Source organism: Anguilla anguilla, chromosome 1 (assembly GCF_013347855.1).
Source record: "Anguilla anguilla isolate fAngAng1 chromosome 1, fAngAng1.pri, whole genome shotgun sequence".
Lineage (NCBI taxonomy): Eukaryota > Metazoa > Chordata > Actinopteri > Anguilliformes > Anguillidae > Anguilla > Anguilla anguilla.
This window is the reverse complement of record NC_049201.1, coordinates 81,617,427-81,639,926: the sequence shown is the minus strand read 5'-3', so window position 1 is coordinate 81,639,926 and position 22,500 is coordinate 81,617,427. Positions and strand designations below refer to the sequence as shown.

Sequence of the window (22,500 nt, the reverse complement as noted above, 5' to 3'; positions counted from 1 at the left end):
AAAATGAAAGGTGAATAAAAAATGGCAGATTTGAATGAGAGGCCTGTAGAAAGAGCACAGGACTAAACATGCAGTAAGCGTGGGGGAAGAAGGGAAGGGAAGAAGGTTATTAAAGCATTTCAAAAAACATACTCTTCAAAGGGTTAAAAAAAAATAAAAATATTAACATGGCCCGACTTATGACTTGGTATGTGGAGTCACAAACAATGTATTAAAATTGACATTTTAAATGTGATTCCATTTGAAGACCAGTGACTGTTCCTGTTCCTCGGTGTGTAATGGATGCCTGTGCTCTGTTGTTTTTGAGGCGAAGTCGTCCGGCCTCCCTCACAGAGACGGAGGAGGACCCGCGGAAGAGGACGGCATCAACTACGCCTCCCTGCAATTCCCGGGAAAAGGGTGGGGCTCACGCCCTTATAAGGAGACACTGACGCGCAACGTCGCAGCCAGCTGTTTCGCCCGCACGCAGGGCGACAAACAGAACTTAATTTCTCCAGAAATGTATACGTGACGTAACGCTGCATTTCGCCAAATTGTACGGCTCGATATTCAACATGCTCGGTAACTCTATGAAAATTCTAAGTCGGCGTTCTAGAGCCCCGTCGCTTTCAATCACCAGGAGCGATTGTTACACCAGCATTAGAATGTTCAGCTGAGAACATTCTAGTGACACGTTTGTGATCTCACAGCTAAAATGGGCGATTTGTGCCGCAGGTGTACAGCATGCAGCAAAACGTTCTGGGGAGAAAATGATGCTACTGTTAACTCATGTGTTCCCCACTGGTGCTAAGTAAACTTAGCAAACAAAAACAGTTTGTTTAACACCACTCCACAGAAGCAGTTTATTTTAACACTGGGGTCCCCATTTCTGGTTCACGAGGACTGTGGGGTTTTGCTGGTTTTTTGTTGTCGCTTGGCTCATTCTGTTGAGGCACTGTTCTTGGGCAGGGGTGTCAAACTCCCATCCTGTGGGGGTGCAGTCTCTGCCGGTTTTCGGTGTAAACCGCTGGCTTTGGAGTTAATTCGAGCCACTGATTGGCTATAGAGTCCAGACACCCTATTCTCAAGACTGCCAATTGGCTTAATTAATTGGCTGCCAATTGAGAGGAAACTACAAGTACCAGCAGTCATTGCCGCCTGACCCCCTGGCACATTTTTCTTCCCAGGAACAGAATTGACCCCAAGCCTGAGGAGACTGAGTGTGTCTACAGCAAATTGGCCAAGCCCATCAGGAAGCAAGAGGTAACCCTCCAACTTCGCACCATGTTTACCTGTTCCTACAATGTAACAGGGCTATCACAATAGCACACAGTAATCTACCGCAGTCTGTATTAGCGGTCCGTAAAGGTCCAGGCAAGGTGAGGTGGGCGGTCGTCTAGGGTGGTGTCTGTCTTGGTGAGGTGGCGCCAAACTAAAAAAAAAAAAAAAATCCATGTGAATCCGACCTGGGTTCACAACTGCTATCTTCATCTTTTCCTCCTCCTCCTCCTCCTCCCGCTCCCCGTTCGCAGTCTCACCCAGGGCAGCAAAAATGATGAGAGCCTTCCCAGGCAACGGTGCAGCCATTACAGCCGAGCAATACGACAAATCAACATCATTTCAAAAGCCTTTCACGTGGAGGAAGTTTCTTAACTTCAGCATTTTTGTCGCTGCATTTACTGTCCCCCATCAATAGGAAAGTTCCCAGTTTGCCTATTCCCCCCGCGCCCCCCCCCCCCCGCCCCAAAGATGGTTGTGTAACATTGTTGCATATTTAAAAAGGAAGATAAACATTTTATGGGAGCGTTATAAAATTGGCCCATCTTGCCACGCACAAGAGAGAAAAAGGAAGTGCTGCTTTTTTGTCTTTGCGACTCCACGTGTTTTTGGTGTCAGCCTTCTATGGCTGTCAAACGAGATACAAAAACCACTAGCAGAGATTACTGGATGTGAAGAACCCTTTGTTAATGCCTGTTTAACAGCATAGACAACTGAAAACATCCTACTTAAGTATAAAAACGCGGTGACACTTTACACCAAGGATCCATTAACTAACACGAGTTAATGAATTAACTAACCCGAACGAAAAATAATTATCTAATCTGTTGACATCTATTTGTGTTAACTAAGCCGTCACAAAGGTGGAATGGGGGCTTGCGGACGAGCACGTAGGTTTCTTCGGTGTACATGCAAGTGTTACATTAGTGAACAATTTGTTCAAGTTGAGAAATACTTCCTTTAGCACTTCCCGTCCGAATATTTGCAATGAGAAAAAAGGGAACAAATCAGACTTTATTGACATTGAGTTAAACATGAAAGAGAATCATGGGACATGATTTTATAAAATGCAAGTAAATGATTTGTTCATGTTAACAAATACCTTGGTAATACATCTTGGTAAGTTCATCCTTTGTTCAGGTTAGTTAATGCATTGACTCAATTCAGTTAATGGAACCTTATTGTAAAGCACTACCAAAAATGTATTTCAGGGGCATGTTTCTGTACTGTAACTGTAGATAGTCCTTTCTTGGGCAACTTCAAATAAGCCTGACCCAGGGAACAAAGCAGCTGGACCAAGCAGAGTGTTTGAGATGATAATTCGCAGAACAGCATGTGGGTGGACGGGTGCTTTAAAGCCCGTTGTCCAGTCTGGAGCAGGCACAGTGCCGATCCAGAAACATCAGACTGTTCTCGTCCTGTTTAGAAAATTTGGTAGCACCTCAAAAGCTCAGTATGTTTCAGCTCTCGTTCTTTGGTTTATTTTATCTATATTTTTTAAGTCACCTACAGTGAAAAAAAAAAAATCTCCTACTAAGATTGTGAAAAGACTGGCAGCAGTGTTGCCAGTGAAAAACTATTTAATGAAGGAAAAAAATGCTGTATAACTCATGTTATTTTATGGGATGGCTGTCATTCAACATGATGTTGACAGTGTTTTGAAAAAAAAAAAAAAACAGTGAAATCCCGTAAAATTTAAAAACATTTTTTTTACAGTGCAGGTAAGGATCCATTTTCTAATATTTCTACCTTGAGAGAAAACGCAACAGAAGGCCCATTTTGAACCGATTTGGGCTCAGACTGCAGTCCGCCCCTACCCCCGCTCAGAATCTAGTTTCGCAGAGGTCGATAAAGAAAGAAGTGATGATGATGAGTGATGAATACCTTTCAGTCCTCCCCCTCCTCTCCTCCGCTCCCCCACTACCGCTCGTCTCCCACCCGGAAGTGCGTGGGGGAAAGGAGGGGTAGGAGACCAGTTTGAAGCCGCTTCGCTAATGCAGTTCTGTGCGCTCCGCTCGTCATCAAAAATATCGGGGGGCGCTGGAGGGAGGGAGGACACACAGATCGGTTTCCGGGGTGCGTAGGAGACGAGGTGGTAGCGGAGGAAAGGAGGATGCAATTTTAAGATTTTTTTGGGACGCACCCCTGCGGGGGTCGCCCCGAAACCCACCGCTCTGCGACGTGTCTCACTGGCCTGCAGGTGGAGGCGGAGGAGGCGGAGTACGAGAACGTGAAGGAGGCGGTCCCGCGGTGGACGGAACGAGAGTCGGACTCGGACTCGGAGACGAGCGACGAGGACCCGGACGTGTGCTACACCACGGTCTCCTTCGCGCCCCAGGCCGGGCCCCCGGGACCCCGCGGCGCCCACTGCCAAGGTGACAGCGACACTTCGGACGAGGATGACTACAAATCCCAGTACTCCAATGTCAAGGCCTGACGCGCCGGGGCCTGGTTCCGGTCAGCGTTGCCCACCGTACCGAGTTTTGGGGAGCGTTGTGTTGGCTTTAGGCTGGGGTCGAGTTCTTGGGTCGAGGACCCCGCTGGCGAGCGTAGAGGAGCCTGCCTTCAGCATTGGGTTTCTGCGATCCGTGCCCACCTAGCTGCTGTCTCTTAGCTGCCCTCGATTTACTGAATCTGACAAATTATCGCTAACTGAGTGCTTTTCACTTACCAAAAAAAAAGCAAACGCACGCTCAAACAGTCGCTAGAAATCTCTAAGATGTCGTCATACACCGATTTCCATATTTATGTACTCATTCGCATACAAAAAACGTGTGTAGCTATGCTCTGTACTCTGTGCACTCACCAATCAGCCATGGTTGTCTGAGCCGTAGAGAGGTGGTAAGCACCGGAAAGATTGCCGACCCACTGATTGGTCTTGGCAGCTGTTTTCCTAAGAAGCTGATGTCTGATTTGTCACTAGACTCTTTTTTAAGAATAAAATCGCTAAAGGGGTCTGGAAAGTCGCTAAGTCTAACGTCAAAGTCGCCAAGTTGGCGAAAAAGCCAGCTGCTGCCGCCGACTTGCTCATCTGCCGCCTGTCTGTGTGCGCTGGCGATAGACACAACATTCTCCGACTGTTCGCCCGGCTCTGGCTGAATCAGCTGATTGGTTCGGCTGATTAGTGATGTCACAGTCCTATCACAGCCCGTTCACATAAGGGGGGGGAGGGGGGGGGTCTGTTTAAACGACCTCCCCCTGCTCATGTGGCCGCATGCAGCCAGTCTAAGCCTGCGTGCTTCCTGCGGACTGCTAGCTCGAAATCCGCCCCCCCCCCCCTCGCTCCTCCCTCATGTGTTGATCAGTCCGTCCTTCAAAAAGAAAGGGGGGGGGGGGTACGGTGGTGTAGCGTACGGCACTGTCGCCCTCGTGGTGGGACGCTCCCCGGGTTCGAATCCGGATGTGGCATTTCTATGTGGAGTTTGCAATTTCTCCCTGTGTACGGGTGATCCGGGTTCCTCCCGCATCCAAACACAGGCTGTCAATCTGTTATGTAAATTTAAAGGTTTATAGTTGTCTGCCTTGCTGCTGGAACTTTTCTGGTGTTCTAAACTGAGCCAAAATTTTAATATTTTTTAAACTGTTACCCTTTATGAATGTTTCTCTCCCAGTTTTTTAACTTGCATATACTTTACATCTCCTCAACCCCTGTCGGCTTTGGGTGGTGTTTGTATTTTTGGACTGAGTTTGGAGTGAGATGGAATTGAGCCTTGGATGGTACGTTCAATAAAAAAACAAAATTGGAATTTGGACTCAATCTGCTTCTTTTCTTTTAGCTGTGATCTGTCGCTCTTTCAACTGGTCCCGGCCTTGTCTTTAATCTGTTTGAATGCGCGCTGCTCAAACGGAAAAACCCGGAGAACTTGCGAAAACCGTTTACGACTGTTGTGAAACTTGGATGAAATACGTTTCGGAAACAAAAATAAACAAAAATACAATGTTTTTATTCAACCAATTACGGTGTGTGGCAAACAAGTGGCCAAAACTCCTGTTGATTCAGATCGACAGCAATGTAAATGTGCAACATTTATTAAATATAATAAATACACGTGACAGATTTAGCTTTTCTTTTTCTTATGCAGTTAAATACAAGGCACTGTTAATTATGTTACAACAAATCAACATACTGTCACTGTGAGTGCAATTTCCACAAACGGAAGTTGCAGAAGTGTTACATGATCACGGCCATTGCAACTGCAAGATCAGCCTTTGAAAACCCTTATGGCCTGCCTATCACTGAATTACAATCCAAACACTGAGTGACAGACATTATGAACATGAGATATTAAAACACATATTTAATATCAGAACGAGCACAATGGCACGCATTCTCAAAACCAGCAAAAGATATCAATATAATTTACAGCGATAAAAAAAAAAAATATATATATATATATATATTAATGACTTAATGAATATTAAACAGGAAATGAGAGGACGTTTTGTGTAATCTCACTGGCAGTCCAGACAGTTGGTCTGACTCCACCACAGGACTCAGGTTCACAAACCCACACAGCTGTTGTGAATAATGTCTGTGTGGTTAAATACGACAAGCGGTAATGCAATGTAAGGCAACACACAGCAAAGTAACATCGCTAAGTAATGGACCATAATGTGACTCCTCACACAATGGCTTGCTCACAAACATGGAAAAAACAGTCACCGCTGGTAGTATAACGGTAACACTGTAACGTAAACATTACATAATTGGTGGTACGTAACACATTGTGAAGAGCCGTACACTTTTAAAAAAACTGTTAATTTTGTATGCTGACATAATGTAATGTGACACACTGCAAGTGAACATGCTGTTAAACGTAATGTAAGGTAACACGATGTAAAGCGCCATTATAATGTAACACATTGTAAGTAAAAATACTGCCAACTTCTATATGCTAATGTAACATAAGGTGACAACGTGTAAGGTATCGTAATGTAGCATAGCATACTGAAAAGAGCACATGGCAAAGTATGGCTGTTATGTACTGTATGTGCATGGTCCTACTACAGTGCCTGGAAGATTGTGGATAACAGTATGACGGCGTAATCTAGCGTAACATCTGTACTGCAACATAACGCATGTTATGTATCGTGCTGTAAAGTAAAACCTGGCATTATGAGAGTGCAGCGTGGTGTGATGAGTTGGCCTATCTCCATGGTGACTTATTTGGGCTTCCTGACCTCGGCGTACGCACTCTCCTCCGTTCCCTTTCCGTTACCCTCCGTCAGGGGGCTCATGACGTCCACGTAAATGTCCTCCTGGCCTCCTGCTGAGTTCTCCTCCTGGCGCTGCTCCTCCTGCTCCTCCTCTGCAGCAGGGTTCCGGGGCGGCTGCTGCAGTCCCTGCCGTGCCCTCTTAGTGGGCCTGGAGCGGCAGATGTTCCCGTAGGTGGCCTCCTCCGTGGGCTCAGGGTTGACGGAGGCCTGTGGGCTCAGATTCGGCCGAGACTCCTCCTCCTTCTTGCCCCCCGCCTCGGCTGACTCCCTCTCTGTGCCCAGCTCAGCCTGGCCCTCCTTCCCCATCTCCTCCTTTGCCTCATCACCTTCTTCCTCTCCTCCTTCTCTCTCTTCCCTGGATTTGTGTCGGATCACTGCGTAGTCGGGCGTACGTTTGGAAGTGCCCCGGACGATGCCCGTTCCGTGTTCCCCACCCGTGCCGGGAAGTTTGGAGAAATCCACGGTGGCATAGTGCAGGGCGCCCTCGTCCCCCTTTTCCACCGCACCCGCCTCCGACAGCATGGTCTTGTTGGCGTAGATCGATTCCTCATCTTGAGCGGCCGTCTGATCAAGAGGTCAAAAGGAAAAGAAAGGTGCGAATTTGAAAAAGGTCGATAGAAGAATATGCCAAAATCACAAGTGAAATGACGAGGTACAGGTCTATCGCTTCCTGTGCACTGTTCACAGATTTCTAACATTCCAAAAGGTTTTTGTTAGTTGGGGGAGGCAAATGACTGGCTGAAAATTGTGGCTCCACCCATTACTGAATCCGTGAAACTTCACTTTCCTATCACAACTCTAGACAGTAATGATCGACGGCATCATAAATATCAGAGAATGAGGCATGGTCAGTTCTGTCTACCCTGTTGTAAATGCACTCTCAGAAAAAAAGGTACCATTCAGTACCTAGAAAGGTACAATTGCTTGTCACTAGTACGTTTAGAGATACGGTTTTGTACTTTGAATTTGTACCCTTGCGTACCTTAGCTACATAGCTCAGGAGGTAAGAGCGGTTGTCTGGCAGTTGGAGGGTTGCTGGTTCGATCCCCCGCCCTGGGCGTGTCGAAGTGTCCCTGAGCAAGACACCTAATCCCTAACTGCTCTGGTGAATGAGAGGCATCAATTGTAAAGCGCTTTGGATAAAATCGGTATATAAATGCAGTCCGTTTACCATTTATTTCTGAGAGTGCAGACTTGAAAATGAGTGAATGATTTTCCCATTATGAATATTGTATGCAGACATGCTCTACTTTATTAGTGACAAATGATGCTGACTACTGATACTTACTGGCTATAACTGATGACTGGTTAGCACTTGAATATACTGTATAACCTGTTTAAAACTACCAGGACTTATTTAAAAAAAATCTAAATTCTATATATTTTTAGTTAAGTTTTATCAAATTTAATGCAATAATTGAGATAGTTGTTGTTTGCTTAAATTTGTTTGACTTTTAACTCAAAGGACGTGACCCGTGTTTGCCAGCACTGCGCTGTTGTGAAACAGGAATGAAGCATTGCGACAGACAGGAAAGCACTGGGTCAAGGCTGAACTGCCCTGTTTCTAAAGGCCTAGCTGAGACAGTTCAAGAGCTCTGGAATAGCTAGGATGGCCCATTGAACACTAAATCCTAAGTATCATACCAAAGGCATAACACCTCCGTCATAGGTGCCGTTGGACCATAGGTTAAATCAGACCTGGAGCAAATACTTCAAATACACTAAAAAAAAAAAAAAGTTTCATTGGATAAACCATTTGAATTAAACAAACAAAAAAAAAATTCCAATTGAGAAAACCTAAAAAAAAAATAATATAGGTATAACAAACTGAATTTGAATTTTAGGTTTATCCAATTCAAATTTCAGTGTTCTTTTTAAAGCATTTTTTTTAATGCAGAGAGTAGTCACTGTGTAGAATAGCCTGCCAGGTCATGTAGTAGAGGCAAAAACTCTTTTTCGAGACCAGGCTTGATAAGATGTTAGATATATATTATTATTATTGTCTGTATGTAATCAGAGCACTTAGGTACAATTCTGTCTGGAAAATTGTGAGCATTGTTGGGCTGATTAGCTTGTTTTGTCATTATGCTATGTTATGTTATGTTATGTAAAAGTTTGGCTGATTACTTCAAAAAATATCCTTTTCAAGCAAAATACACAACAAGAGCATTAGCTCATATGGTTGTACGCTTCTGTTAGTGAAGTATTTCCCTGAAGAATTCTGCAGGTATTTGTTTACAAATTTTACCCGCATCCATTGAGTTAGAATACTTCAACTACATATGAATTTGACTTAGTTCTGGTTACTGTCAGGTTCTGGATTCACAGAGCAGAAAGTGAAAACTTTCTGTCATGCGACATGGAATTGAAATGCATTGGGGAAGGAAATGATAGGGCAGCTACAGAGACTGTGTAGAGAAACAGACAGAGAAGAAGGAAGGAGACTTTCTGTATCCTTTGAAGAGTAGGGATTTTAAAAATCTTTTGTAGGGATTTTTTTATTTTTTGTATTTTTTTTTCCCCAAAATTTCCAGGGTTTTAGGGAGCCGAAGTGTGATGTCAGAGTTTTCCCCACGAGTTCCACCCCTGAAATTCTTGTTCCTGTTCAGACGTGTGTGTGTGTGTGTGTGTGTATGTGTGTGTGCGTGTGTGTGTGTGTGTGTGTGTGTGTGTGTGTGTGTGTGTGTGTGTGACACAGGGCTCAGACTCACCTCATCTGTCAGTGTGAGCCCTTCGCCATCCTTCATTCTACTTCCAGAATACTGGCTGTCTCTCTTTTTCCTAAAATCCAGAGGGAACAACACTGCTGACATACAGCGCATTCCCCACTCACATTACGATCACCATGGAGATCAGTTTTACATTTTAAGCATTTTACTGTAGGCCTGTTTTTGTTTATACAGCACTTTCAGTATATTGGAATCACAGCATCACAGGGGGCTGCGCTGTAGCAAAACAGCTCCCATCATCAAATCAAAACCAAACAGGAAATTATTTGTACTCTGCCTCCCTCAGCTCATGGAGAATGAATGGGGAAAAAAATGAAAGAAGTAACCAGAACGCATCCACCAATCTCTATTGGTGTTGCTTTTATGGTTGTTATCTTATGGTTGTTGGTGGAGCTCATCTGTTTTCTTTTGGAAGTAAGGAGGCATCACAGGAGTCATTTTATCCCTCAAAAATGATAAATGTTCTCTGTTTCTGGTCGGATTACCAACATATCATTCACAACCACGCCCCTCCACCCCGCCTCCTCAACTCACCAGTCTATTCTAGTTTATTCTAGTCTATGACCGTCAAACTCATTGAACGAGAAATGCTTTTTGCTAGATTCCACCCGAACATTAAAAGAGAAAATTTCCATGAAATCAAATTTCCATGGTTGGTGAATTTGTCCACCGATAATGTGGTCTAGAGAAAGTGCCAGTTACAGCCCTTTACATTCTTTCAGACGTGGATATTGCTTCTCCTGAAAATCCAATTCCAGTTCTGAAAGGAAATCTGCTTGAGTGACACAATTCACGTCGTCGGGGCAACCATGCCCACTGTCAATGTCATAGCAACGCGTGGAGGTTTAGAGGCATGTTCTGGATGTGGGACAGGGGCACATCTACATGAGCTCAGTTTAAAGACGATGACCCCAGCAGTGGGGTTGAGTAATATCACACAATAACATGGAACCAGGGTGAAGTTTCCCTTCATACTGACTGTCCAGGCCCCAGTTTCTCTTACTTTAGAATGAGCTGCATTGTGAGGCATATCATCATCATGGCACCAGCACCGGCAGCTGCAGCAATCAGCAGTGAAGGACTGCCGAAACCTGAACAAAGAACATTTCAGTTAGATACCGAGAAACACACTTTGGACAAAAAATAAATTAACAAATGAATAAATATACAATGCCATTAAAAAGTATTTGCTTTCTGATTTCCTCTATTGCATATCTCATTTACATAACCGAAACCAAGTTTCCCATACGTTTTGACCACATACCAAATGTTAACGAAGTAACTTGAGCGAGTTAAGTAAATGGCTGTTCAACTATTTTTGTGGCTCATTTCTTCGTTATCGTGATGGAATTTTTGCTGTAGGCTATTGGAATGAAGTTTTATCATCAGGATGCATCTGCGCAGAGCTGCTGACTATCTGGCGCCGGTCTCTCTGCAAGGCTGCGCAAGGCTGCGCAAGGCTGGTCTACGGAGAGCATGGCCATGGTGGGACTTACTTGTAGCCTGCCTGGACCACCAAAGATGGCCGATGGATTAAGAAACATCTACAAGCATTTCAGAACTTCAGACCAAATGTAATATTAGACAAAAGGAACCCGAGTGAACTCATTCATTTCACCGATGTGAAAAAATAATTGCACTCATCAAACTTAATAACTGATGCACAACCTATTAACTGCATACACTCTCTATAATTTGATATCAGTCTTTCACATCGCTGTGGAGGAATTTTAGCCCACTCCAAATTGGTAGGTTTTCTTGGATGAGTTGTCACTGCATCCCTGGAGAAATTTTGGCAATCCGACCACCCCTGGGAAGATTCACCAGTGTTCCAAGTGTTCTCTGTGTGGCGATAATGGCTCTCACTGTGGTTCGGCAGAAGCTTATAAAGGGCCTTGTAACCGTTTCCAGTCAGGCTCTTTTCTCCTCTCTTCTGGAATTTTCTTTGATCTCGGCATAGTGCGCTTGAAGAAACCTTTCGGTGACTACATCACTCTGATGGTGAGTTTCAATATGAGTGAGGTTCAGATTCAACAGGGCTGGCTGCAATCAAGCCAGTCTGGGTTCAACCGGCTGAAGCTAATCATCAATTATTAAATAATAATAATAATAATAATAATAATAATAATAATAAATGTATTTTATATAGTATAGCTTTTCATGGTCTCAAAGACGCTTTACAATACAATTAAATTTGGTTAATTGGTTGATTGAGTAACTAATTGGGTAATTACTTTGGGTGATATGGGTGTTTGATCAATTGTTTCATTAAACAAATTAAATTGAATGTGTTTTGTGTTTACTTAGTTTCTTTTTGTCTTATATTACATTTTGTCTAAAGACATGAAATGATTCAAAGTGACAAATATACAATACTAGAGAAAATCATGAAGGGGCAAATACTTTTTCACAACACTGCTTGTACAAACCCTTAAATAAAAGCATCAAAATGGGCTCCTCTCTATATTAGTGCATGACGCAGAAATATCTTAAATAAGAGAAATGTGTGCTCATTTACCCGAATGTTGCTGTGGTGCCCGGAGCTGGAGGCTGGAGGAGCCGAGAGTGTTGGTGCTGACGCAGAGGAGAGTGGGCGTGTCTCCCTGTGATTGGCGCATGGTGAGGGAGCTCCTCAGGCCTGTGTTCCCCAGCTGCTCCTCCCTGATGACTCTGTCAGTAGAGTTAGAGACCCGCAGTCCAGACACATGCCACTCCATGCTGGGAGAGGGATTCCCACGGCTCTCACAGGAGCAGCTGATCTCTGCTGCAGTTCTGCTGCAGCTCCCAGAGCCAGAGATCTGAGGCACGTCTGAACACAGGATCCACAGTTACAAATATTAATGTTGTTCACATATAGCAGTAATATGATTTATGCAATTATATAATAAATCCAAATGTTGAACATACATATTACATTCAGCTGCACAGTTGTCGAGTTCTCTTTGCCATGTTCATTCTGTGCTTCACAGTAGTACGTTTCACTGCCACTGGACTCAGTCACAGTGAAGGTGAGATTCTGTCCAGTTCCTACTGTGTTCATCTTTGTCCCATTCACTTTATACCAGGTGTAGTTCTGCACTGCTGGTTTGGCATTACTGCTGCAGGTCAGAGTCACAGAGCTGCCCGCTAACACTGAACCAGAGAGACTGTTGGATACTGAGGTGTTCTTAGGAGGATCTGGAAAAATATATATAATTTGCCTTTTAAAAAGGAATGTAGCAACCTGTCCTACTGTATTCAAAAATAAACAGTTAATGAACAAAACAAAAAAATCAACTCTATTAAGCAGAGTGCAAATGCAATGACCCATGCACTTTCATATTCATTTTCTAACTCACAATCAAAATGATCCTGCAATCTTTTTAAAAGAAATACACCAAATTTGCGTAAATAGACAGATACTGACACTTCTTTGATAATTATTTTTTTTTGTTATGCACAGGTTATGGAAAAATCATTAGATTTAAATCATTGGGGAAGTTGGCCTGGCAAATCATTTTAAATATATATATATATATATATATATATATATATTTTTTTTTTTTTTCCAATGGGCATTTAGCTGACATCTTTATATAGGGCGACTTATACAACCTTTGCATTTTTGCATAGTAGCTATTTATAAGATCGATAAATACTGAAGCAATTCAGGATGTACGCGGCTCAAGGGCACATCGCAATGTCCCGCCTGGGATTCAAACCTGCAACCTTCACTGGCCATTACGCTGCACTGCCATCCAGATATTAATCATAAATAATAAATAATTTTCCCACACACTTTCTGCCCCTTTTGACTCCACTGAGAAACACTTGCATGTGCCAGTACAAGCTGCCTTGAGGTCTTGTGGTCTAATGTTAATACAGCTGCCGTCAGTGCTTGCGGTCTAATGGTAATGAAGCACTGCACTACTATCTGTTGCTCTGTTACATTTTTTTTTCCAGTCCTGATCGACTCCTACACCTAATCCCTGTTCAAACAACTCTTGTCTCTTATCTCTTGTTAGATATTACAAAGGATGGAAAATCTGATTATCTGGCACAGGTGTATGCAAGAAATACACATGTACATTACTGTGGTAATAACAAGATACATCATATAAATTAATATGTATATATATATAAATGAACATATAATTGATATAATGGCAAACATACAGGCAACTTCCAGTTGTACAGTTGAGTTCTCCTTGCCATGTTCATTCTGTGCTTCACAGTAGTACTGTTCACTGCCACTGGACTCAGTCACATTGAAGGTGAGATTCTGTCCAGTTCCTACAGTGTTCATCTCTGTCCCATTCACTTTATACCAGGTGTACTTCTGCACTGCTGGGTTGGCATTACTGCTGCAGGTCAGAGTCACAGAGCTGCCCGCAAACACTGATCCAGAGGGACTGACTGACACTGAGGTGTTCTTAGGAGGATCTAAGAGATATAAAAATATGACACTCTTGATTTGTCATTTTTTTGTGGTGTAACAATCTGCCTTGAAAGGATGACACTACTTTAGATCATTCAAATTTGGTAATTATTTACTTATGCTGTTTATTCTGTGCAGCACACTGACTATGGCAAAAGCTTTAAAATATTATTATTATTATTATTATTATTATTATTACTAAAAATGCCTTGCTTTAAAAAATCTCTCTTACATAGAACTCTAAGAGTCAGACTGGATGTCTTCTGAATGTCTCCTTGTTGCAGTGTGTAAAGTGCCTTGCAGGTGATGTTCTGCCCATGGTGGAAGTGGGAAGCAGTGAAGGTCAGAACAGAAGACACAGATTTGGTTCGATCCTCATTCTCTTGCAGTTGATCCAAACTGTCACTCAGCCTGGGGGTCCATGTCAGATTTGGGGGGAGTTCGGGACAGGGGGCTGCAGCAGAACAGCTCAAACTCACAGAGGTCCCCTCCATCACCTCCACCTTCTCTAGGGTTAACTTGGGTTTGGGTGGAGAGTCTAGGAGACATGGAGACATGAGGATGGGTTACTGCCAGTCTCAGGATTAGAGACTCACAGCACTCAGAGCACACACTAATCACCACATCAATAGTGCCTGACTAGCATACATAAAAATTCTACTATATATGGTATTTACCACTTAAGCTTCATATGCTTTTACAGTTATGGCAAACACACCATGGACAGTTTACACAGAAATTTGACATTGACCAGAAAGTACATTACCTTTGATATTAATTTGAACACTTTGTTGTGTAAAAGTCTGTTTCAGATATGGGCTGTCTAATCTGAAGTAATAATAACCACCATAACTGATTGGAGGGTTCTCCAGGACTGTAGTGCAGTTTTTCTGCAACAAGTCTCCAGTTATCTTTCCACGCAGAGAAGATGCAGATTGGCTGTGAGAATCAAACACTTTAATTCTATATCTAAACCATTGGCCTGAAACTGAAGGTGGATCGTATGCCAGTCTATAATCCCAGGCAGATGGGATATCAAATCTGCAGGGAATCAGCACACAGGATCCACTCAGAGCTTCTAAACTCTGAGGCATCCAGATTGCCCACTCTCTGCCCAGGGCTCCTGCAACACACACAACACAGCTCTGTCACAATATTACACTGGTGATCCTACAGCACAGAGAAATCACACTACACTGTACAAGCCTGGTTCATGTTAAAAATAGATTAACATAAATGCAACATTAGAATGTCTGATAACTCATACCTAACACCATAAATATGATAAACACTTCATATAAAGCACATGGATATTTTCAAATACTGTTACCAAATAGTTGTGCAGTGCATCCATGACAGATTTTTAGCAAATGTATGATCAACAGTGACTTTACACTATATTCCTACTTATTTAATTATTCATTGTTGTTGCTAACTACTTTCTTTTCTCTTCAGTTTTGCATAAATAAATTAATATTAATATTTGGTCAAATCACCACAAAACGACTCCGTATTGTAGCAATGAACATTCTATAACTCCACCCACACCAAGCCCCACCTTGCAGCAGGCAGCCAATGAGGATGAATCTCTCTGCTCCAATCATGTCTCAGTATTAGTGAGGGGCAGAGGCACTGGGTGGAGCTGATCTGGAGAGGAGAAACACACTCAGCAAATTAACCAATAGACAGACTGTTTACATGAAGCTCCCATTCTGCCCTGTTATCGACCAGCAACAGTGAGGCTCACTGGGTTGGATTTTGGATTTTACCTGGATTTTATTGGTTCTGTTTATTTATCCTGTTATTCCCCTTATAAATGTCCCATAGAGCTGCTGCTTGCCTTGTAAGCCGTCACTGTAGGGTTTTTCCGAAGTCAGTTAAATGAGTCAACCACTGTCTGTCCATAAGGCTAACCACAAACTTTTACACTATAGCTAACCTTTCACAGGTCACTTAAAAGGAGTATAAATTAATACCATTAATTTTCAGACTAGATGTGCTTGTAGATTTTTCTTAATTCATCATCCATAGTTTTCATCATCATATTCTATACTCTAACAAGACTTAACTTGAGATATGAACCCGTAATATTATTATTTACAAGATAACAACGGAATTGACTTTATAACCGATAGCTAATATAATCTAGCTAGCGAGCTAGTTAGACAAGGCTATTTGCGAACTGCCATGTAGCCAACAGATGCTGTTCCCCCATACAGTTAATAGACTGACAACACATAACTTCAGATGTTCTGTCTTCGGAAATAGTACTCACGTCAAAGCATTTGACACTTTTATTATGTGCAAGGTAAAAACACCAAGTCAACAGCTGCTAGCTAGCTAAGCTTGTGAAATTCATAACTGTTGGCAACAAGTAGCTAGTGAGCTATTTAGCTGTACCCACAGCTCTGTAAATGTAGTCTGAGAATAAAATGAATCAACTTTGCAGACGTGCACCATCACGGGACGATGCTGTGAAGCTACTATGGTTGTTTCATGACACTGTTACATATCTCATTGGTTTTGTTCTTAGCCAATCATAGATCAGCGCGCCTCGTCAACGCAATCAGAATAGTGATATTTGGTCATATTTAGAAAACTTTTTGATCCAGGAATAAAATAAAAATGTTATAAGCTGCTTCTACTGATCAACACAATGGGAGCTTTTGGTGCATAATTTGCACTGGAGGGGGTTCAATGAATTTCAACAACACTGATCGGATGTACATGGCAGACTCATCAATAATTCTATTTCAGGGCGATGGCGGCCATCTTGCGGTGGTGCCACATGCGGAAGTATCAATTGAATAGAATGGAAAGGAACCACATGCCCATGTTTCCCTTCTAGTTATTGTGCAGTTCTGTGGTCCAGGATGTATTTCTCCCTCTCACCCAGTGCATGCTGGGATAGGCTCGACCCTGCCCAGGAATAAGCGGGTATAGATAATGGAGGGACAGATTATAAATTTCTTTTTTAATTGCGCACTGAAGTAAATATACTGTGCCCATGTCAAGGTCTGCAATAATTATTTTAAACACAACTACACATTATTCACAGAATAAATTGACAGCAGCAACGTCTTTCTTTATTTTCCTGCATGCAGTTAGCCTTTTTGTAGTACTTGCTCTTCTATGGCAGTGAAATGTTGTTTAGTGAATACTCTAATGCACTATGTATTATACCATTGGCGATAAATGTTTAACCATTAGATAAATCCATGAACAGCTGACAGGTTAGACCCATGAAATATGTTTTACAGCACCTCCCAACTGGCTGAAGCACCAGACCTCTTCAGGTGTGAAGAGTGCAGCTGCTGTACTTTTACTTACTATTTTTATGCTCTTTCCTTTTTATCTATTTTATGTAAAGCACTTTGAATTGCCTCTGTGTGTGAAATGTGCTATACAAACAAACTTCCCTTGCCTTGCCTTCCCTTGCTGTGCCTTCCCTTGCCTTGCCTTGCCTGTATGGCTCTTATCCTAAAGCTGTTTGCAAGTGTGCCTTCCTGGTTCTCTTCCAACGCCTATGCCACAACAGTCACTGTTAGGAATGGTATTTTATCGTTCATGTGGTCCATAGCATTGAATTACACTGGATTTATGTGCCCAAACTGACAAGGTTATACTTTCCTAAGAAATGGTTTTGAATTATTATTATATTGTTATCTCTAATATGTGAGCAAGCACAAATTCCTTGCATCTCCAAATCATATGCAGTCGTGCTTTAATCGATTGTAGAAATATGGGCACTGAGGACCCATGTTTGTTTATTCAGTGATATACAGCCATACAAACTCAAATTTCACTTCAAGACAACATGAAAGCAAACACTTTAAAAATGACTATGGATAAAAATGGCTGAAATAAATAAAAAGGCTCATTTATTATTAGCATGCATTTTCAGTTAAATGTACTGTAAGAATTATAACAAGATATAGCCTGTAACAAGCACCAGTTCAGCAATATTAGACTGCTTGTATGAGTTGAAATTTCTGAAAATACATTTTAATATGTGAGGTAAACATCATTGATACCCAGACAATAATTTCTCGATATTTCGGTAAAAAAAAAAAGAAATACAAAAAAAGTTTAAAAATCATTCACTGGCGCAATGTATTCTGACAAGAAATTATCATAAAACACGTCCATTATTGAGAGGATAAAGGAACTTAAAAACAGTTCATTGTAATTAAATGCTAATGACAGTTACAGCATGAAGACTGTATCTGTACAGTCTGTAATGTGACTGAACCAAGTGCTAGACAGGTGGAAATATACTTACTGTAGAACAGAAGAATATCCAGTCTGTATCTCTCCTCTGCACACTGACCCTCAGCCTGCAGAGCACAAGCATAAACGTACACAAAACCGAAACTGCTTATACGTGGTCTTTCCTGAAGCATGCTGGGGAAGTGATGCATGATGTGCGTATTATTGGCTAACGCTCATAAGAAAAAATGGGGCCATACAGTTTGCACAATTTCCTGCCATCTCTGAAATAGCTACTGAACTTAAACTTTTTCTCTGTCATAGTACAATAACACGAACATGCTGAAATATGCACTGTTGAGCAATGTTGAGGATTATTATTATTGTTTAATTTTGAATTTTGTTAGATGTATTGCCACAGTGGGTGTTTACAGTGCAATCTATAAGTATTTAATACACTTTTGTATGTGTTTTTTCCCATCTGTATTCGAGCAAATTGAATTTTAATATTTTAAACAATAAATATGAATTTAAAGTGCAGACTGCCAGCTTCGATGTGTAAGTATTTATGTCTACATTGAGTGAAACATTTTGGAACCACAGCTCTATTCAGACACAGTCCCCCCCATTTTGAGGGGCCAAGTAATTGAACAAATGGCTGCACAGTTGTTTCTTGGCCAGCTATGTCACTACATCCTTGGTTTATGCTCAGGAAAGCTAACTAAGGTCTAGATTGATTCTAGGTGTTTCATTTTAATTTTAAATCTGTTGTTGTTGTCTCTCAACATCTCTAAACAATTGTGTCACTGCCTAAATGCTCACAGTGCCTGAAAGTGCACCGTAAATTAAAGAGACCCTCCGCATTCAAATTTTAAAGACAACAGTTTTTAAGGAAACACAACAAGCTCATATTTTTAATGGACCACAGCATCTGATCTCAGTTTTTCCATCTCCAGGGTTCTGGTAGTCATTGTCCTCTTCTTGCGTAGTCCCAGTGTGTTTCTGATACTTGTAAGTTGCCACACCTGCAAACACACACACAGACACACGCACGCACACACAGGCACACACACACATACACACACACACACGCATGTACATACACACACACACACGCACACACACACACAGGCACACACACACAGACGCACGCACGCACGCACGCACGCACGCACATTTTCATGGTCAACATAAAACAAGTCAACATAAAATAGTAACATTTCTCAAAATTTTGTCCCATTTTGTATATATCCTTCTAATAATGTTAAGCATTACAAATTGAATTAGGTTATTTCTGGCTTTGGCAGACTCTCATATTGTGAATTGGAAAAATAGGACCTGCATTTTACTGTCAGTCAAAGTTAAAGACAATTGTTGGTTGATCCAGTTCAATGGGATTGTACAGAGCATTTCAGCCCTTCAGCTGAGTCTGGGAGGTTCTCACCTCTCTTTGAACTGAGTGATTAAAAACAAATACAGATCTGATCCGTCCTGTCTTTACTACACACATCTCTGATACTGAGGGAATCTGCATACGTTTCAGAAATGTTATTAACCAGCGCAGTGACTCCCCCTGGTGTGTATTCTTTCTTTTGTGGATATATAATCTAGTAGTCAGCATACACAGACAAAATTAAATTATTATTTAAAAATGTTTATTATTATTATTATTATTTATTTATATACATTTATTTTAATTTTATTTATTATTATTATTATTATTATTATTATTATTATTATTATTATTGTTGTTGTTGTTATTATTATTATTATTTATTTTAATTTTATTTATTATTATTATTATTATTATTATTATTATTATTATTATTTTATTTATTTTTTTATTTTTTTACTTCTGCCATGGACCTCTTTTTAAGATGAGTCTGGTATAAAGTTGAAATGAAAATGAATGAATGATATGAAATCAGTAGCACTCTGAGACTGTATAACAGCGGAAGGCTTGAAAACACAATCCTGATGTTGGACCCCATTCATTTCAAAGAGTATTTTATGAAAAGGTAAAACGCTGATTCCCCACATTTGAAATGATTCATAACAGCCGGTACTCTGCCCCTCCACTTCCATTCAATCAAATTAAGGGCTCACAGATTCTGGATACACAACCTAATTAGTTAGGACGCATTAAAAAGTTGGTAACACTTTGAAGAGCTGTCTTGAAAGGTAATAACAGTCGTTACACCAGGCTTATAACAATGCTATGTAGGCTTTACAGTGTTGTTATGACATCAGTCATAAAAACATTTGTGTTCCGTTTTGTTTGTCTCTGCTGGGTATCTGATTGATTTCCCTCTGGTTCATCATCAGATTGCCCGTCTGTCTCCGGTTACTCACTTTTAAAAAGGCGTGGTTTGCCATTTTACCGGGGAGACTCGAATTTGCTCTGTACTTTTGGATTGTGATCATTTAGTTGATGATGCTTGTTTGACCTCATTTTAATTTCTTGCCTAGCCCTACTACTTTGATTGCCCAGTGGATTCTAGAAGGTGCTTGACCCCATTTTCTCCAGTCCTACCCTAACTCTCGTTTAGTCCCTTTATTCGCTGTATAGGGTGTGATCCCAGCTGGATAAGGATTCCTTCCCCTAGGATACCATTTTTGTAATTTTACTTTGTTGTTTTCCTTTGTTATTTTTGAAGGTTAATCTGGGTGGAATTTTACATTTTTACATTTTACATTATTACATAATAATAATAATAATAATAATAATAATAATAATAATAATAATAATAATAATGTCCAATGTGTCCGGTGCTCACTTTGAACTGGTGCTCTAATAATGCTCTTTCAGGCTCAGTTTTTGAATTTTTTTAATTTGAAGCAAGTGATCTCTAGGTTGGTCTTAATTCTTTTAACAACATGCAAGGCAAACAGGACGCAAGACAAACTGTAGACTACTTAGGCATACCTCCATTTTATTAAATGCTGAAATGAGTTGGCTTATCAAAAAAAGAAAAATGAACAAACAACTTGAATACTTTATTTAGCAAACAAGACAGTGACCACACAGTTAGAGAAATGTATGAATTAACTCTATATAGCACTTTTTCCCCCAGGCTAGCTCCCTTCTCTTTTCTGTGGCTGAGGGAGAACTATAATCTTCATCTAAAATAGTGAAAAGTGTAAAAGGTACACAATCCTCAAAATGATCAAGAGAATGAGGGGTCTGGATCCGCTAATGCTAATTTGTAGGGGGGTTTCCACAGCATTGGAAGGGTGTAGCATAACAACATCAAAATCAGTAGTTGGCAAGCCTGTGAAATGGCACTGAGGCTGGTTTTTGAAATGGCGGATATGCCAATGTTCAATGTTCATCTCTGTTTACTATTGGAGTGCTGACCAATGCGAGCACACCCTGAGTGTGGCATTGTTGCTGCACGTTCCGGCGATGACCTGAAGAAAGACATTAAGAAACAGACACAAGTATCGGCTGCTCCATGCTGGGAGAGGGATTCCCATTGCCCCAACAGGAACAACTCATCTCCCACTGTGAGGATTCAAGCTGCACCTCCTCCTGCTGGTCACCAGAGGGCGACATAACCATCACTCTGATTATGAGATTGTGCGTTCACCTGATAGCGATTCGAGAGTTAATGAATCACAACACTTATTCTGCCTTAGTTGCTTTGCTCCTCACTCTGTCTTGAGCCCATTAGCCTGCTGCTTTGTGCTGGCTTCTGATTGGGTGCTCTCTGAGCGTTATTCACAGCCTGGAGTATTTCGTATTTCCTGGAGTAGCTCCCTTAGTTTTCTGTACACTAATCTCCTGATTAAAGTCTCTGCTATTTTTTTTTTGCAACTCCATCCATGTCTCCAGCGGCCTTTCTATGCTATTGGGTTCACCACCACCACCACCGTTACACCCAGAGCCAGAGACCGGAGGCTCGTCTGGGAACCTCTTGACGCAAAGTTAGTTGTGTTTAGTCATCACAAAAATTAACTTCCCAAAATTTGTCCACAGCAAGGTGAATATTTCTTTTGGTAAACCACCGTAAGGCGGGCTGTGGAGGTTGCATACATTTAGCAAAATGTTTTATACCATTATAAATGTTTCAAATAGTCAGCAAATATTTCATACTTCAAATATTTCATGTTTTATACATTCAGCTGAAAGTCTCGTATGTTTAGCTAAATGTTTTATACATTTAGTTAAATATTTAGCTATAAGTTTTTTACATTAAAGGGTTGTCAGGGTTCTGTGTCTTCCCCCTGTTACTCCTGGTTGGGCCGCCAGATGGCGGCACCTCTGCTTTGTGTCTTGTTTAATTGTTTTATTGTTTTCAATTATCCCATTATTAGTTGCTTATTGTCTCGTGTTCCCTTCCCTCTCTATGGCCTGATTGTTCATTATGCCCTCCTGTGTCTCTTCTGCGTCGTGTCTATTTAAGTCTCCCTTTTCCCTGACTCAGGTGCTGGATCTTTGCTTGCTTGTTGCCTGTTCCTTGCCTGTCCGTTGCCTGTTGCCTGTTCCTTGCCTCCTCGTTGCCTGTTGCCTGTTCCTTGCCTGCTCTGTTCTCTATGTTTTTTTGGGATTTTTGTATTTTTGTTTTCCCGCGTTTTTTGGAGTTTTTTCTTTGTTTGTAATAGCCGCCTTGCGAGGCTTTCTGTTCCCTTTGTTCCCCTTAAGTAAAGTCTTTGTTTTGCCTCCTTTTG

At 41.5% G+C, this 22,500-nt stretch overlaps 2 protein-coding genes across 4 annotated transcripts in view; one reads left to right on the top strand and one right to left on the bottom strand.

Annotated features, from left to right (window-relative positions):
• The window catches only part of LOC118232977 (B-cell receptor CD22-like), a 20,669-nt gene extending 15,692 nt beyond the window's left edge, over positions 1 to 4,977 (top strand). The window contains exons 15-17 of the mRNA XM_035428300.1: positions 308 to 399; positions 1,167 to 1,242; positions 3,458 to 4,977. Of these exons, the coding sequence (XP_035284191.1) occupies positions 308 to 399; positions 1,167 to 1,242; positions 3,458 to 3,694 (405 nt within the window). The 3' untranslated portion in view covers positions 3,695 to 4,977. The remainder of the gene's footprint in view (positions 1 to 307; positions 400 to 1,166; positions 1,243 to 3,457) is intronic.
• A 203-nt stretch (positions 4,978 to 5,180) lies between these two features.
• The window catches only part of LOC118226879 (myelin-associated glycoprotein-like), a 103,213-nt gene continuing 85,893 nt past the window's right edge, over positions 5,181 to 22,500 (bottom strand). Inside the window, exons 1-10 of one of the 3 annotated variants that reach the window (XM_035416861.1) lie at positions 17,903 to 18,022; positions 15,179 to 15,267; positions 14,387 to 14,743; positions 13,853 to 14,158; positions 13,359 to 13,625; positions 12,111 to 12,380; positions 11,722 to 12,012; positions 10,207 to 10,294; positions 9,186 to 9,255; positions 5,181 to 7,038 (exon numbers count right to left, since the gene is read on the bottom strand). In XM_035416861.1, coding sequence (XP_035272752.1) covers positions 6,421 to 7,038; positions 9,186 to 9,255; positions 10,207 to 10,294; positions 11,722 to 12,012; positions 12,111 to 12,380; positions 13,359 to 13,625; positions 13,853 to 14,158; positions 14,387 to 14,743; positions 15,179 to 15,224 — 2,313 coding nt within the window. In that variant the 5' untranslated portion in view covers positions 15,225 to 15,267; positions 17,903 to 18,022 and the 3' untranslated portion in view covers positions 5,181 to 6,420. Of the gene's footprint in view, positions 7,039 to 9,185; positions 9,256 to 10,206; positions 10,295 to 11,721; positions 12,013 to 12,110; positions 12,381 to 13,358; positions 13,626 to 13,852; positions 14,159 to 14,386; positions 14,744 to 15,178; positions 15,268 to 17,902; positions 18,023 to 22,500 lie in introns of those variants that run through there. The other 2 variants (XM_035416851.1, XM_035416842.1) reach the window with 2 other exon arrangements.